The sequence below is a fragment of the Phalaenopsis equestris genome, unplaced genomic scaffold, assembly GCF_001263595.1.
Source record: "Phalaenopsis equestris unplaced genomic scaffold, ASM126359v1 Scaffold001256, whole genome shotgun sequence".
Taxonomy (NCBI): domain Eukaryota; kingdom Viridiplantae; phylum Streptophyta; class Magnoliopsida; order Asparagales; family Orchidaceae; genus Phalaenopsis; species Phalaenopsis equestris.
In genome coordinates, this window is record NW_018165695.1 from 56,215 (window position 1) to 72,717 (window position 16,503).

The 16,503-nt window shown below is 32.7% G+C and overlaps 1 protein-coding gene across 1 annotated transcript in view; it reads right to left on the reverse strand.

Moving 5' to 3' along the window:
- Window positions 1-15,523, reverse strand: part of LOC110033683 (acid phosphatase 1-like) — a gene marked incomplete at its 3' end in the record, with an annotated part of 29,159 nt that extends 13,636 nt beyond the window's left edge. The window contains 2 exon segments of the mRNA XM_020737738.1: window positions 11,487-11,696; window positions 14,973-15,523. Of these exon segments, the coding sequence (XP_020593397.1) occupies window positions 11,487-11,696; window positions 14,973-15,364 (602 nt within the window).
- Window positions 15,524-16,503: the final 980 nt, after the last annotated feature.

Genomic DNA, 16,503 nt, shown 5'->3' on the forward strand with positions numbered 1-16,503 from the left:
ACCAGGAGATGGGGTGGGGGGGGGGGAGTAGATCTTACCCTACAAATATAAGTAGAGCTGCCTAAGTTAGCAAGCCAATTAGCGGGTTGATTACCCTCCCAGTAATTGAAGCTCCAAATTCTATAAGAGCGAGATGAGGGTTTTGTAAGAGTTTGTGAGAGAAGTTGCGACATAATTGTCTCTTGTAATTTGCATTATATGTGGTTTTACTCTTGCGAATAAAAAAGGAAGATCGATTGAAACATAATGGGTGTACTCTATCGGTTCTATAACTCTTGTATTTATTTCGTTTTGATGAATGAAATATTTATTTTATTGTTTTAAGGCATGAGTAGCAACCATATTTCATTTTATCCTTTGAATTGGTTATCTAGGAATCTTGTGTTTAGCTTTGATGTTGTGATTAAATTGAAATTACGTAACGGTGATGTTTTAACCTCACGCTCTTCATTGACTATTGTGGGGTGATGTTGTGATTAAACTGCAACAGAATCCAGCAAAATCACTTGATTTAAGAAACTAAACAGTTTGAATTTCAAACTTTTTTAGACGTCCAAGAAGAGATAAAGAAAAGATCAATTCCTAATTGTCACCAATAATTTTATCACATTATTAAAACTTAGGTTTCTAAGATTCAATTCGGTAGAATCATATTCAATTGGTAGAAAATTTTACACTTCTCACATAAGTTTTTGGTTTTTGCAAACATTAGGAATAGGAACTTTAAAACAATAAAAAATTTAAACACTTTAGGCTAGATTTAAAACCAGTGCATTAGAACTTTTTCTATTTTAGAAAGTTAATTTGTTCTTTGTGATATCGATACACGGACTCGTAATTTGTACATTACTTAATTAACAAGTATAGTTGTGTGATTGTCAATAATTCACGGCATTTATGGCATCAAATTTTTGGCATTATTGGTAGGAAACGACTTTAATTTTTATTTTTTAAAAAAATTTAGTTGAACTTCTAGAGTTTAGACTTGAAATTTGTTGTGTCGTATTTTTATCATATTTATTTGCTATTTTTGATGCTAGAAAATCAAAAAATAATCGTATTTCTTGATTCTTGTTTTTGCTATTTTACTAATGTTCATGTTTGATTGCATTTCTGTGATTGTGAATTTATGTGTTATGTTTCCTTTGCGGGTTTCAACACGTACAACTGCTTAGCTTTATATTTTGAGTATTTTGATTGTTGTGATTTATTATTCTGTTAGTTTCAGGTCTCTAATTAGTTCTACGTGTATATGCGTGGGACTAGAACTTTGAAACTAGTGCTTTACAACCCTGAACTTGAAAAAATTGTTTAAAAAAATTAGAAAACTTTAAAAACTAAAAAAAAAATTTAGTAACAATAGCAAACTTATCTCAAAAAGAGAATATCATACATAGGTCGAATTTCATGCCTAGACCACTTAGGGATTATGAAAATCATTCGGTAGAAAAAATTTATTTAAGTATCAATAATCTTGTCATAAGAGCCAACTCTTTGGACTCAAATCAACTATCATCCAAATGATTCAAAACAATCTGTTTAAAAGATCACCCAAAGAAGACTCTAACCTTCACTTAGCTAGTTTCTTAGAATTGTACACTTTCAGTTATAACGGAGTTTGCAATGATATTGTTAGACTAAGAACGTTTTCTTTATCACTATGGATAAAATCAAAATGTGGCTACACTTCTTTGCAACAGAATCAATTACCACCTGAAATGACTTAGTCCAAAATTTCCAATCAAATATTTATGTCCATCCAAAATTATTAAACTTAGGAAAGACATCACATCCTTTATCCAATTAGATGGAGCGTCAATTTATGAAAATTGGGAGAAATTAAAAGAATTGCTTATAAAGTGCCCGCACTTCTGACTGGCTATAAATCAAACATTTTATAATGAGCTGGCGAGATATTTTGTTAATAGGTGTTGCAAGTGGGGGTCTGTTATGGCCAAACTATTTGGGGAGTTCTATTCATTAGTCGAGGAAATAGTGACGAATAATTTTCAATCGCCCTCAGACAAAATCAACCCTTTAAAGGTAGCTAGTGTGCATGACAATAGTGCTTTGAAATCTTAGCTTCATAAGTAGTTGTCATATCTAGAAAGTTGGATAAGGCTGAATTCAATGCAAGGATCCCCACATAATGATGAGATTACTTGTGGACAAATAGGAGATCCTAGCATTACTTCTTTAAAAACTTTAAATGTCATACAAAATATGATCAACAAACCATATTCCGACATTTATAATCTAGGCTGGAAGAATCACTCAAATTTCAACGGGAAAAACAATCAAGATGTAGGAAATCAATTGTGAGATATCAATCAACCTAACGCCTTAGAAAGCTAAAGCAATCATGGAAATAGCTTCAACCCAACACCAACTTACCCACCTGGATTCACTTCTAATCCCCAATTTAGGGAAAAAAACATCTTTGGAAGAATTGGCAATAAATATGATAAATCAAATACAAAGTCATGCTTCAGTCAAAAGAAAAATAAAAACACAATTAGGGCAAATAACTAACTTTTGAGTCAGATACCCCAAGGGATGTTACCAACCAACACATGTGAATCAAAAAGACCAAAATATAGAGCCATCTAAAGCCATTAGACTTAGAAGTGGGAAGGAGTTGGAAGACATCACTAAGGACGAGAGTAATTCTGAAGAGAAAGATCTTGAGCCAAAAAGACTAAAGATAATCTAGCTACAGACTTAGGAAAACCTGACTCATCTCCTAGGAAGGAACAATAGAAACCGCCACCACATTTTTCTCAAATACTACAACAATATAAGTTAGATCAACAGTTTTCAAGATTTGTAGAGGTGTTCAAAAAGCTTACCATTAACACCTCATTTGTTGAAGCTTTTAGAATAAATGATTAGCTATGTTAAATTCATGAAAGACATTTTAAGCAAGAAACATAAGCTAGGAGAACTTGAAACTATAGCCATAGCTGAAGAATGTCGTAAAATCCCTTAAAAAAAAATTTTCTCTGAAACTTAAGGACCTATGGAGCTTTACCATTCCCTGTGCCATAGTGGATAAATTTTCTTAAAGAGTTTTACGTGACTTAGGAGCCAGAGTCAATCTTATATTCAGCTTACTATTGTAACTCTTCAGCTCGCAAATCGATCTTTGACTTACACTTAAGGGTGAGATAGAGGATATTTTAGTGAAAATTGTAAGTTTATTATCCCTACATATTTTATTGTGTTGGACATGGAGGAAGATGTTGGAAGAATAAATATTGACTCATTAAAAGGGGAGTTAACTATAAAAGCTTTGAATCAAGAAATAACCTTTAAGATTTATAATTTGATTCAACCCCGAACATATTATGTGGATGAGTGTTGCAGAATTGAGATTATGAAGTTACATGAAATTTTGAATAAGAAAGTAAAGAAGAATACAGGTATTGAAGAAAATTTTAAATTGAGACTAAAATTTAAGGGTTTGGGAAGTCTTCAAAATAAAAAGAATATTGGGAGATTGATCAGGGACCACTAAAAAGGCAATTTGATTCTAGAGAAAAAACTTAAAAATGATTTAATTGTATCAAGCTGAAGACATAAAACCAAGTGTTATTTGGGAGGCAGCCCGCGTATTATATTGTTTTATTTGGTTGAATTGGTTTTAGGATTGATTTAGTTTGATGAATTTGAGTGTGTTTGTTATTTAGGAGATTGATCAAGGACTACTGAAAAGACAATTTGGCTCTAGAGAAAAATCATATGAATGATTTGACTGTCTCAAGTTGAGGACATAAAACCAAACGTTACTTAAGAGACACTCCAAGTGTTATCTTATTTGATTTGGTTGAATTCGCTTTAGGATTGATTTGGTTTGATGAGTTTGAGTGTGTTTGCTTTTTATTGTTTTGATCTGATGGTGTGATTGCATGTTTGTTTTGTTTTATGATGTATGTGTTATGTTATGATATGGTCGGGCTGATAACATTAAACTAATAGTTTATTAGAAGACAACCTAATGTATCTTCTATTGTTTCATAGAATGAATCTTATGTTAGTTGACTTATATCTCGAGCGTCACTTACCTCTCACTCATGTTTTGGAGCACAATGATGAAGACTGACTTGTTTATGATTCATGACCATGATACTTTTTTTGCATATGCATGTTGTGAATGTTTATCTCTATATTCAAATGGCTTCATGTTTTATTTTTTGTAATTATGTGACTTTAGTGGTTTATGTGATAGAGTGAGTCAAATGTGGTGTTTACTACAGTTGTGTTGTATTTTTCTTTTATTGTATATTCATGTTCTACCTATTAAGTTCATTTCTCTATTTTATTGTTATTTGAATGTGTAGTGTAGAATAAATTTGGAGACATTTGTGTAGAAACTTAGCCTTGAAGTGAATACCTGAAATTTAGAAATTCAAAAAAAAAAAAATTTAATTTAATAAAGGACCCAGAGTAAGTGAATACCTGAAATTTAGAAATTCAAAAAAAAAAAAATTTAATAAAGGACCCAGAGTAAGTTGGTAAGAGAAGAAAACCTTTGAAAATCTTTAAATTTTATTAATCGCTAATCCATATAAAAATTCCTAACATTTGAACTAAGATTGACTAATTATAAAATTAACCCCTTAAATATATAAAATTTAATAATTAATAATTCAAATAACTTAATTCAGTTAGAATATTTTGAATATCAATATTTAGAATAAAAGTAAGAGAAAATTGAGAATTTAACTTAAGAAAAAGGTGGTATTCAAAATTATTAAAGAAAAGCTTAGCCAAAATATAATAATCTTCTATGAAAATAAGAAAAAGGAAAAAAAAAGAAAATTGAGAAAGCTCTCGTGAAAAAAAAAGATATTTTAGGAGTTTTGGAGAAGAAGCTTGAGGTTAAACAAGTGTCTAAAAATTGGTACCAATCTTATTCTAAAAGTTAGAGAACCAAGAATCTCCCCAATTTTAAATTCAAAATACTGATTTTCAAAAAGACAATAACTTTATTAACATTATTTGATTGATTAGTCTAATTAAAAGATATATATTTGAGAGAGAAATTTTATTTAAGTCAATCTTCTTTAAGAGATTTTGGAGTGAATTAATCAAAGGTGAATTAATATAAGTTATATTGGAACAATAGGGATTTCTATAAAAATTCAATCTTAGGAAGAGATTTATGTAACATGAATGATTTATTTACTTCATTACTAAAAGATCCCGGTATTCAAAACTTGAATTATCATTAATTTCCATAAATTTTAACGTTTGATATTAAATTATTTGAGGGCAAATAATATAAAAGTTTGAGGGTATTTGATGTGTATCAAATATGCATGATATTTTTATGTTATTTTATATTATTTATCTTTTTTATGTTTTTTCATGATATTTGTGGTTTTATATGTAGTGTATAGGTGATTAGGCAACTTGAGAAGTAAAGGAGATCAAATAGATTCACAACAGGCTGAACCGGCGCCTAAGCCCCAGTCTTCGATGCCCGGGAGCCCGAAACCTATGAACCAGGTGTCTAGGCAGCAGTCCAGGTCACTTAGGCATTCGAAACCAAAGCTAAACGCACCTAGATGCTTGGAAGCAGATAAATAAGAGCCAAATCTGAGCGCCCATGCACCATATGCATGGTATTATAGCTAGACGCCCCAATTCACATCATTTCAAGTCGAGAAGGATAAATTGGAACAGCGCGAAGAAGTTTAGCTCTTCAGTGTGTTTCCAGTAATCCAACTTTTGTAAGAGCGAGAGGAGGTTCGTGAGGGTTTGTGAGAGGAGCTGTGGGGGCAATGTTCTCTTGTAATTTGTATTGTACTTGGATCTACTCTTGTGGAGAAGAAAGAAAGATCGGTGGAACCATAATACCAGCCCTTTATCAATTTTATAACTCTTGTATTTACTTTACTTTAATGAAAGAAATATTTATTTTACTGTTACAAGGCATGAGTGGTGAGTAGATTTCATTTTCTCCTTTGAACTGGTAATCAACGAATCTTATGTTTAACTTTGATATTATGATTAAACTAAAATTATATAGTGTGATGTTTTAACATTTTACTTTTCATTGACTCAATCTGGCCAAATGATGTGTTAATATGTGTTATAATCTAGTTGTGTGGGAGAATGCTAGTAGAACAAATAGGTTAATTCACACTGACTTGAGAGAATTGGGACATTACTTCTAAGTTAGTACAATCGTAATGGGAAACATAGAATCCTGAGAAAATCAGTTTGTGATGAGGAAATCAGTTCATGAGTGTCACGCATAATTTTATTAAATGATTAATCCTAGATTTCTAAGATCTAATTCAAGAGAGAATCATCCAATTGATAGGAAACATCACAGTTTTCACTTAGGTTTTGGTTTTTGCAAAAATTAGAAATAGAAACTTTAAAGTACTAAGAAAATTGAACACTTCAAGCTAGACCTAAAACCAATAGATTAGAACATTTTCTATCTTTAGAAAGTTAACTCATTCTCTGTGTGATCAATACTCGAACTCATAATCTGTATATTACTTAGGGTCTGTTTGGGGCAGCTGTTGATTATTTATAATTTGTTGATAAGCAGATTATTATAATAATCTGATAATCTGCAGATTATTAGAATAAGTTGGTTTGCTGTTTGGGGAAGCTTATTCAGAATAGCTTATTGATAGTTGTTGTTGGATAAATGATCATTTTGCCACTGTTTGGTAAAACTGTTTGCAACAGAACTGTATGAGAGAAATAATACACAGAACAGAAGCCTCAAACTGTTACAGAACAGTTCAAAAAAATAAAATACACTTATTATATCAACTTGAATATTATATGATAAAATAATTAAACAAATTTGAAATAATTAATATCTACTCGATTGGTTTATAGTTGTATGTGTCTTAAGATCTTATTGATTGAAAATGCTAATGAAGCTTCATCCTTAGCCTTCAAAGTATTTGTGTGGTTAATTATAAGATCTAAAACAGATTGGTGTTGGGATAATCTTGACTCGGTGCAAAATTTATTCCCTCTAAAAAGATCTGTACATCTAGGAGAGTAGGATAAAAGGAGAAAAAAGAATAATTTTGACTTGGCTTCTTCATGTTGAATAAAATCAAAAGATTTACTAAACAAAAACATTTCTACCCAATCCCGCTCTTATTCCTACCATTTCGAGACTCACACAACAAATTATCGTATCTCACAGGAAAACGGCGAGCAATAATTTAAGAAAGGGTTAGTGAGGACAGTTCATCGTTTACATGTTCACGAAGCCTCGTTGCCTTCTGTGGTGCTCGGAGTCTCGCGGTCGGAGGAGAATGGAAATGATGGGGAGATCATCGGCAAGGGGTTCAGTTTTGCGAGGGGAGGAAGACAAGGGTGATCGATGCGATAGAGGAAAAAGGCCAAGCGATCGACCGAGAGCTAGGAATTTTGCCAGTGGGCCCGAAAGAAAAGAAGCAGAGAAGGAGTTACCGCTTTGCTCAAAGAAGACCGGAACAACCTTGATAAGGAGTCGCAGTATCGATCTCTGCAAGAGGGTGAAGGAACAGAAGGAAGATCGGAGAGGAGGAGGGCAAGGGCGAGGGAGAGCACGAGGGCACGGGAGGAATATTTACCGAACGCGAGGAGATGTTGAACGCGGGGTCGATCCCGCGTCCCAACCTATTAAGAAATTCACCAACAACGTTTGCAAGCGTCTCCAAAACGCCCGATGAACGCATTATTCAAACAGTGCAGCGACATTTTCAAAACGCCGCCGCACCTCAATAAGCTACCCCAAACGGGCCCTTAATCAGCACGTATAGTTGCCTGATTCTTGATGCTTCACAGCATTTAAGGCATCATATGTCAAATTCAACAACTACTTTGCTATACTTTAGGATGAATATCTAGGACAAGATGAATTCACTTTCGATTCAATGGTGAATCGTCCAACTGAAAAACACCTTCTAGCATAGTGTATACCAAAGCTCCCACTCATACAATAGATCTAGCTATATTTCTATGATGACCGAGCATGGGAGCTCAGAATACCAAGGCAATAATAGCTGGTCGGATAGAGAAAATTAAATATCTAAATATTTTTATTTCATAATTAAATTTAATCTAAAACACAAAAGAATCATTCTATTTCATAAAAATTTAATTTACAAATTTTAAATTATCACAACTGATATAAATAAAAACCGACATATAATACTTATCCATCTGTACTCCTCGGCGTTTGTACACGCCCTCCAAGTTTTATTTATTCTATAACATATTTTTTCAAATAGGTTAGCAACCGAAGATGCGAATTAAACTTTTAGTGGGTAAAATGTCTCTAAATTATAATAATTCTGATTTTAAATTAATTTATAAAAACATAATAAGTAGTAAAAAGATCGTAAGCAGTAAAAAGGAAACAATAAGATATTAATTTGTTGATTGTTTTTATTCATTTCAATTACAATACATGTTAATCGAAATCACCGTCTAAACGTATATTAAACAGTGACTCCTAATAAAGGATATTATAATTGAAATGAATAAAAAAATCAAAAAACTAATCTCTTTGATGTTTCCTGTTTATTGCTTATGATTTTTTATTGTTAATTGTTTTTTATAAAATATTTGTAAAATGGAAATTATTATAATTTAGAGATATTTTATCCAATGGATGGTTTAACTCACACATTCAGCGGCTAACATTTTTAGAAAAACCTGTTATAACATGAATGGAACATCGAGAGCACACCAAGGAGTTCAGACCAATATGTATTATATTTCTTTTTTTTTTTGTCGGTTGTAAAAATTAAAATATGCATGAACTTATTCTAAATTAAAGTTTTATAAAATAGCAGGGTTTTGATGAGAATTAACTATGAAACAAAAATGGTTAGATTTTTGCTTCTTTCATTTGAACGTCTGTTTTCGCCTTGGTAATCTAAACTTTTGGGTCAGGTCATGACAACTTCCTAAACTCAAGAGTCCAGCTGCTAACAAATTGATTCATATTTTGATTATATGTTGCAAGAAGTTAAGAAGAGCTTACATGCCACTAATCAACAATATCAGCAAAAAGCTAATGAACATGAAGAAAGAAAGTTTTTGAGATTGATGATTTAATCATGGTCCAGTTATGGAAAGAATAATTCCCTGCAGGATTTTACTCCAAGTTACAACCCAAGAAGCTTGGTCCTTTCCCCATCAGCAAACTAATTAATAACAATGCTTATATTGTTTAACTGCCACCTGGTATTAACTTCTCTTCTACATTTAATATGCCCGACATATATGCCTATCATCCTCCTGATGATGGACAGGTGCATCAATCCGAACTCGAATCGAGTTCTTCTGGGATGAAAGGGATCTTTGATATAGCGGCCCCACCTAAGCCTCTAAGGAACTACTTATCTTAATATATATATCTATATATCTATATATATAATGCAATTTTATGTTGAGTAATTAGTTATATACATAACAAGCAAGTTCTTACTATTTGTCAAATGAACACCCTTATATTTTCATTTTTAAAACTATCATGCAAATTTTAAAATTTATCATAAGAACTCAACTCACATTTTTTGATTTCACCAAATTCTAAATGAATATAGTATTAGAGTAAATGGAGTGCTGCCACAGCTGATTAGAATTAGTGTGTATATGCATATCCCTGCTTTAGTAGAAGAGGCGATTGATTATTTGATATTCTGTGTGTTCTGCTTTTTTCTGCGTTAAGAAAATTTCCCTTTTCTCTGGTTTTCTTGTGTCTCTGTTCATGAATTGTAGCTACAGGTTTCGTCATAAAGTCTATATAACTTTATTAGTTAGAACAAAATTGTAACCCTAACGTGTCATTAGTTTGCAATAGCATACAAATATTTGTTTTGCAAAAGAATTTGATAATGATCAAGCCTCATAATTAGCACCTTCTTCTCATATTTATGAAGATGATTTACAAAAATAATGACTAGCCTCAGTCTATTTTCTATCGAACAACCTCAGCAATATAGCAAAAAAAATGTATTCCACCTCTCAAACATATGCGTCAAACACAGCTATAGCTTTAAGTACCTCACTCACAGAAGTCTAGTAAAACTCGTCATCCATATAAAAACATCACAGCGATCAAATGGCAGCTAAATTCCATGTTTCATCGAAACAGCAATATATAATAACACACAAAACGTTCAGACAGATATCTATCAAAGGCAAACTCCACACCTATGGCTTGTTTAGATAACAAGTTTTCAAAGGAAAACGTATACGGGTTGAAAGTGATATCTATGGCTGCAGAATTATTAACAATAACAACAAATAACACGAAATTTCCATTTCATTTTCTTTATTTTCATTCAATAAAAACACAGCTTCCAAAATAGTGGGATGTCTCATTTCATTTTTGTGCAGCTACACATATATAGCACCATGACATGGAAGAGATAATTTAATGTTTAATATTGATTAATATGTACGTAAATTCCTCCTTCAAGTTAACTTATTAAGGTTTGATAAGAAATTGCAATAAGAAATAAGGATTGCGCCATATAGTGCTCGTAAAGAACTCCGTCATTTTTGCAGATGGGGGAGAAAGGCAGAAATCAAAATAAAGGGGGCTCGTTTTTTATGACTTGAAAATGAAGTAAAACGAAACATCTCAAGAATGTGAATAAAGAGAAAACCAAAAGGATGCTTAAGATGTCAGGATAGGTTGATTCGTGTCATATGGAAAACAAAGCTAAGAACTGGCCCTTTATTCAATTCCATGAATTTCAAAACAAAGAAGTTTCCGAAAACTTAAGAGAACCCTCCCAAATTGGTTTGTCTGATCCTTCAAATAACTCTATTTGGCCTTAGCTTAAAATATGTAAATTTAAATGACAATCATTCAAAAGTACTTTACACTGCTGTTATGGGTTGACAAAACTCATTTTCATGCCTCGTGCTTACATTCAAATGATTTGAAAATTCAAATTGAAGTGCAAATAAATGATAAGAAATAATTGTGTAATTGGTTTATCTAATTTTATAATTCCCTGTTCATTGTTAATGTAACCAAATTATGCATAAAAATTAAAAACTACTCTTTAATAAACACTACAATGTGTATTAATTATTGAAAATCGCAAACCCTTTTTTATTTTGCAGTAAATTTAATTTTTCTAGATTCATCATTAATCCATAATCAAAATAATATGAATAATCAATTACGAAGTTTTATATCATGAACTATTCTTTGAAAGCTTTAAACAGTTTTATTAGATAATATTAGTGCATGTACATCCATTCCACCCAAATCCAATGTATTTAGATATCTAACACAAAGTTTACTTTTTATATATACCACACAAATCTTCATATCATATAAAAATACAACCATTTTAATTTCTGCCAAATACACATTTTCATGCATATATAAAAATTGAAGTTTAGGTGTTAGATATGTAAATAAATAGGAATTGAGTGGTATGTATGTAAATCTTCCTTTAGATTATTGATATGGCAAGCTGCTTGTGTACCTTAAGATGAGCCTTTCCCAATTTCTGTACCCAGCAAATAACAGATTCTTCTCAGTGGCATTCCGCTGAGCTTCATCGCGTCCCGTCAGTAGTACCAAAGTAAATCCAAGCCGTTGGAGCTCTTTGTACAGTTTCAAGCTTGCTGGTAAAAACGGCGCCTTCGCTGAATCCACCCACTCATCAAATGAAGTCTCATTGAAAATTTCTGATCTATGCAAAACCAGAAATAATATAAAGCAATAAATAAACTCCCAGACAAAAAAAAAACAAAATTGGAGACATTATATTAAAAGGGAGTAAGAAGTGAGATGGATTTTGAATTGGAACAATCAAACACTCAAGCTAGCAAGTTGACTAATGAGCCAACCGTAATTAGACTTAAATGAGAATTAAAATGGACCTGAATCAAATCTAAATAACTCAATTAGGATAAAAATTTAAGGGCGCTTTAGATCACTTTTGTTTATTGTTCTCCATTTTTTATTCTTATTTTGTTTTATTTATGTTTTAATTTGAAACAAGCATATTTCATACGTTAAATTAAACTTAAATTGTTTTTGAAAACACTAAAAATTATTTAGTGTTTTTATAAAATATTTATTTATTTTTAAATAGAAAAACAAAAAAATAGAGAATACGCTAAACAAATATATTTTTAAAAATAAAAGTAAAAGTGAAAACAAAAATAAAAAACAAAATTGATCCCATATAAGAAGATTTCCAATTTTGGTTTGATTTTAAGCAGGTTTGGTCTTAGTGATTCGGAGAGTTTTAGTGTAATTTTGGATGAACTCGGAGAGTTTCACATGAAATCTATAGGTTTTCTTTTAAACTTCAATAAAACTCTAAAATAGATGTCAAAGTTATATTAAAAATTATATAATTGATGCCCCACAAAATTTTATAGGGGTTATACTTTGAGCTCCAATTAGATAATAATTCCTTATTTAATACCATACATGTACTTTTTAGACTATTTTACACTTAAAAAATTTAAGTTGGGTTAAAATTGACACTAAATATGAAACTTGAGAAAAATATCACACTACTGAAAAATAAAATTTCTCGATGGAGTTGAAACTAAAAGCTAGCTGTAAAAACCTTGATTAAAAGAAAATTTATGATATGCAGGAAATGTAGATGCAGAGAACAAACCAATTGTGTACAGCTTGGTTGTCCACACCTATGTGATATAATGTTATCCACATCTAATAATTTTTGCGATTAAAATGTGTCTGCATAAATATTGGACCTAATTATCTCAAAGACAAAATCTAATCTAAATCAAAGCAACTTTTGATTTGGATTAAAATCAAATTAATTTAAACAAATTATGTCTGGATCGACCCTATGGTACAAGATCAGAGAGCAACAACAACAACAAGCGTGGGTTCGCCTACATGAATCTTTTCTCTCCATTGTGTCGTATTGTGTCATATTTTCATTTAATTCTAATAAATTAAGATCATTTTTTTATACAGCATACTCAAATCCTTTTAGATCTACCTCTAACTTTCTTAACGTTAAGTCAAATCTAAAATATCTACTCTTGTAACTGGGTCATTTGATGGTTGACATTTAACGTGACCAAACTATTTAAGACAACTCTCTCTAATCTTGTATGTTATTGGAGCTAATCCAACCCTTTCATGGATATACTCTCATCTCAACAACACTTAACTTAATTTTATGCTTCTCTTTTTTACAAGCCTGGCATTCTGCACCATAAAGCATTGCAGGCCTCACCATATCTTATAATTATTTTCTTTTAAGTCTGAGTGATACTTTTCTATCACAAAATAGGCAAGATGAATCCTTCAATTCAACCATCTAACTTAAATTCTACTAATAATATCCCCGACAATAGCAACATCACTTTGAACAATAAACCTGAGATATCTAAAATGTTCACTCATTTCAATGACTTCATCATCAATTGTTACAATTCTACTACTAGATCTACTGCTACTAAAATTACATTCCATATATTCAGTTTTACATCTACTCAAATGAAAGTCCTTAGATTCTGATATTGACCTCCATAAATTAAAGCTTCTTGAACTCTCTCTAATTACATCAACATAAAGGATTGCATTAGCAAAAAGTATATATTAAGGTACATCCTCCTGTAAATGTCCAGGAAGAACATTCTTAACTAAACCAAAAAGATATGGCTTTAAAATCAATCCCTGAGGTAATCTAGCTAAAATAGAAAAATAATTGGTCCATCCTGAGTATGCATATCTTTAATGGCTTAATATAAGCAATATCATCGGATTTCTTTTATAGAACTCTCCAAATAGATCTCTTGGAGCCTTATTATAAGTTTTTATTTAAATCAATAAAAATCATATGTAGATCCTCCTTACTTTCTCTGTGCTTCTCCACCAAACCTCTCAATAAATATATAGCTTCCATAATACACTTGCACGACATGAATCAGGGGAATGAAAATAACTTTTAGTTGTTGTTTCGTTGGCTCCCTATTCTCACATTATTATTGCCTTCTTGAAAGCAAGATTGACACAATTGTAGTCTCTGAGTTTTGCCTTCCCCCTTGTGATTGCAAAGTTCAAGCCACATATTTAACTTCTCTGCCAGAATCTCCATGTACTCAGAGTAAGTCTTATGGCTTATTCTCAACTGAGGTAACCTCCATATAAATATGACTTTAAAAGAAAAAACATATCAATTTTTACTTTAAAATCTCCATAGTGTCTCTAAATCAAGTGATGTCATTGAGGATGCTGATCAAGAAATAGTTTCTGGCTTCAGATTCTAAATGAAAGTATTTGGTTCATCTGCAAAGGTATTGATCCTCATTGGAGATTTGAAACTTTGCTGGAGTAGTTGGATAGGGTCCTTGAGGCTACCATAAATCTTTATTCACCGCAGCAATTCCTCCACAAAGTGGTATGCTTTCCAGGTCTCTTAGTACGGTTTCCATGAAGGGCTGTTAGTGTGGTTTCCGGAGGAAGAACACAGCTGCTCCCAATAGTGCGCAACTCCCATCTGATCTCTGTGTTGAGATTTGGTAGTCAAGATCGCCAGTTTTCGTTCTAGATTTCATTGGACGTCAAAGAAGGCATACTAGCTACATTCATCATCACAAACCGCTTTGTCTTGGCCCGCCGTCGATGAGCAAGAGCCGCAAGAGGAACATGAAAATGGTGGAAAATAAAAAAATGCTTTGCTATCCAAAATCCATGAGGAAGAAAATACATCTATGATTCCCCTTCAACATGTGATCATGATACTATATGCAATCCCCACGAGTTACTGGAGAGACAATAACTATAAGCAAGTTTAAGCTTAAACACAGTTAAGCTCTAGATAAAGACAAACAAAACAGTAATAGCAGAAACAGAGCCAGGGAGCGAATCAAAGCACAAGAAACAAGCAGTTCGGTGAGCTGCGCAGAAGCAGCGTCATATTATAGGCAAACCTATGTAAACACATGATCAGTTGGTTCACAGCCCTACATACCCAAATCCGACGTCTCTATAGTAAGGCAGATTAGAAAGAAGAGTCTCGTCGATATCAAAGATCCACGCATCCTTCCCGTCTCCGGCGATATTGATATCCCTTGCAAAATAACTTGCGTCGGCGGCAACCACGGCAGAATCGGAAACGTAGCGGTGGCCGTTCATGTAGGCTTCCACGTATCTGAGACATCGAGCCGGAATCGTCGCCCAATAGCCAGCATTGTTGGTCTCCACGGAGAGTCTCCAGCTGTCACAGAAGAGGCCATTGTTGTTCGCTGCCGCGTTACCGTTTGAGATCGCAGCATCGCCTGGAAGGATACGGAGGATTTTCTGGGAATAAGAGGGCAGGATTAGAGCAGCGAGGAGACACAGGATGAGGTGGAAATGAGCCATTCCAACGGAAAACCCTAATGCGAGGTGAGCGAAAAGTCGAGCGATTGCAGCACGGGAAGTGAAGACAGCGTTGTCGGCTACTCCCCAAATCCGGGAACGCACTCCGTACGATTGGTTGGAATTTGTTTTTGAAAACCTGCAGCCCGAGATCGCATTTTTGGATCAAGGCTGGCTACTTACCCTGACCGTTAGAAACTTATATAATCTGATTTTTTTTTAAAAAAAAAATTATAACATTATCGTAACATTTTGGACAGCATCTTCTTCAAATAATTACAACTCCCAATTAGGGCTGTCAAGACGGCTCGTTGTTCACGAACAGCTCGCGAACGAGCCGAACACGAACAACATGAACAAATATTTGGCGTTCGTGCTCGACTCTTTTTGACTCGAAATACTACTAATTATATATATATACATATATATTTGATGAGTAGTATTTTTAAAAATTTAATTGACTACGAGACTACAAAGATTTATAATCAATCAAAATTATTAATTAAGAAAATGGAATAAAAAATATTAAATTATATTCAAATGATGTTTTAAATCTTGCCCCAATATTTATCATCTTATGGCTACTTGATTAGGATTGTCAAAACGACTATTTGTTTGTGAACGGCTCGTGTTCAGCTCGCTAAGAAACGATCCGAAAATGAACATACTTTTTGAACTCGAAATATAAACGAGTTGAACACGAATTACACCCCTAGTCCCAATATCTTTTTATGATTTTTCTCCTTATCAAGGATACCAATTGAAGGTAGACAATTTGATTTTGACGGAGATTATTAAGGATTTTTTTATTAAATCTAACCTACGCTTTCCCATAGTGGAAGCAGTGAAATTCATGTATTGGTAAGGTGTTTTATCCATAAAAATTGGTGTTTATGTATGTGATAGGTAAATAGGTAAGGTTTGGGTGTTGAGTATGTAAATATTCCAAAGATAAAAGCATAATTTTTGCTCTCTCATGTGGTCCAACCATTTGTATGGAATTTGTGAATAGATAAGAATTGTGTGAGTTGTATGTAAATGTCAGAAAAAAATGTATTAAGAGGTTGTGCGGTCTCCATTCCCTCTAGCCCCATGCCCCCTTTTTGCAGGAATTAGTCCCACATCGTGAATATTCGAATTAA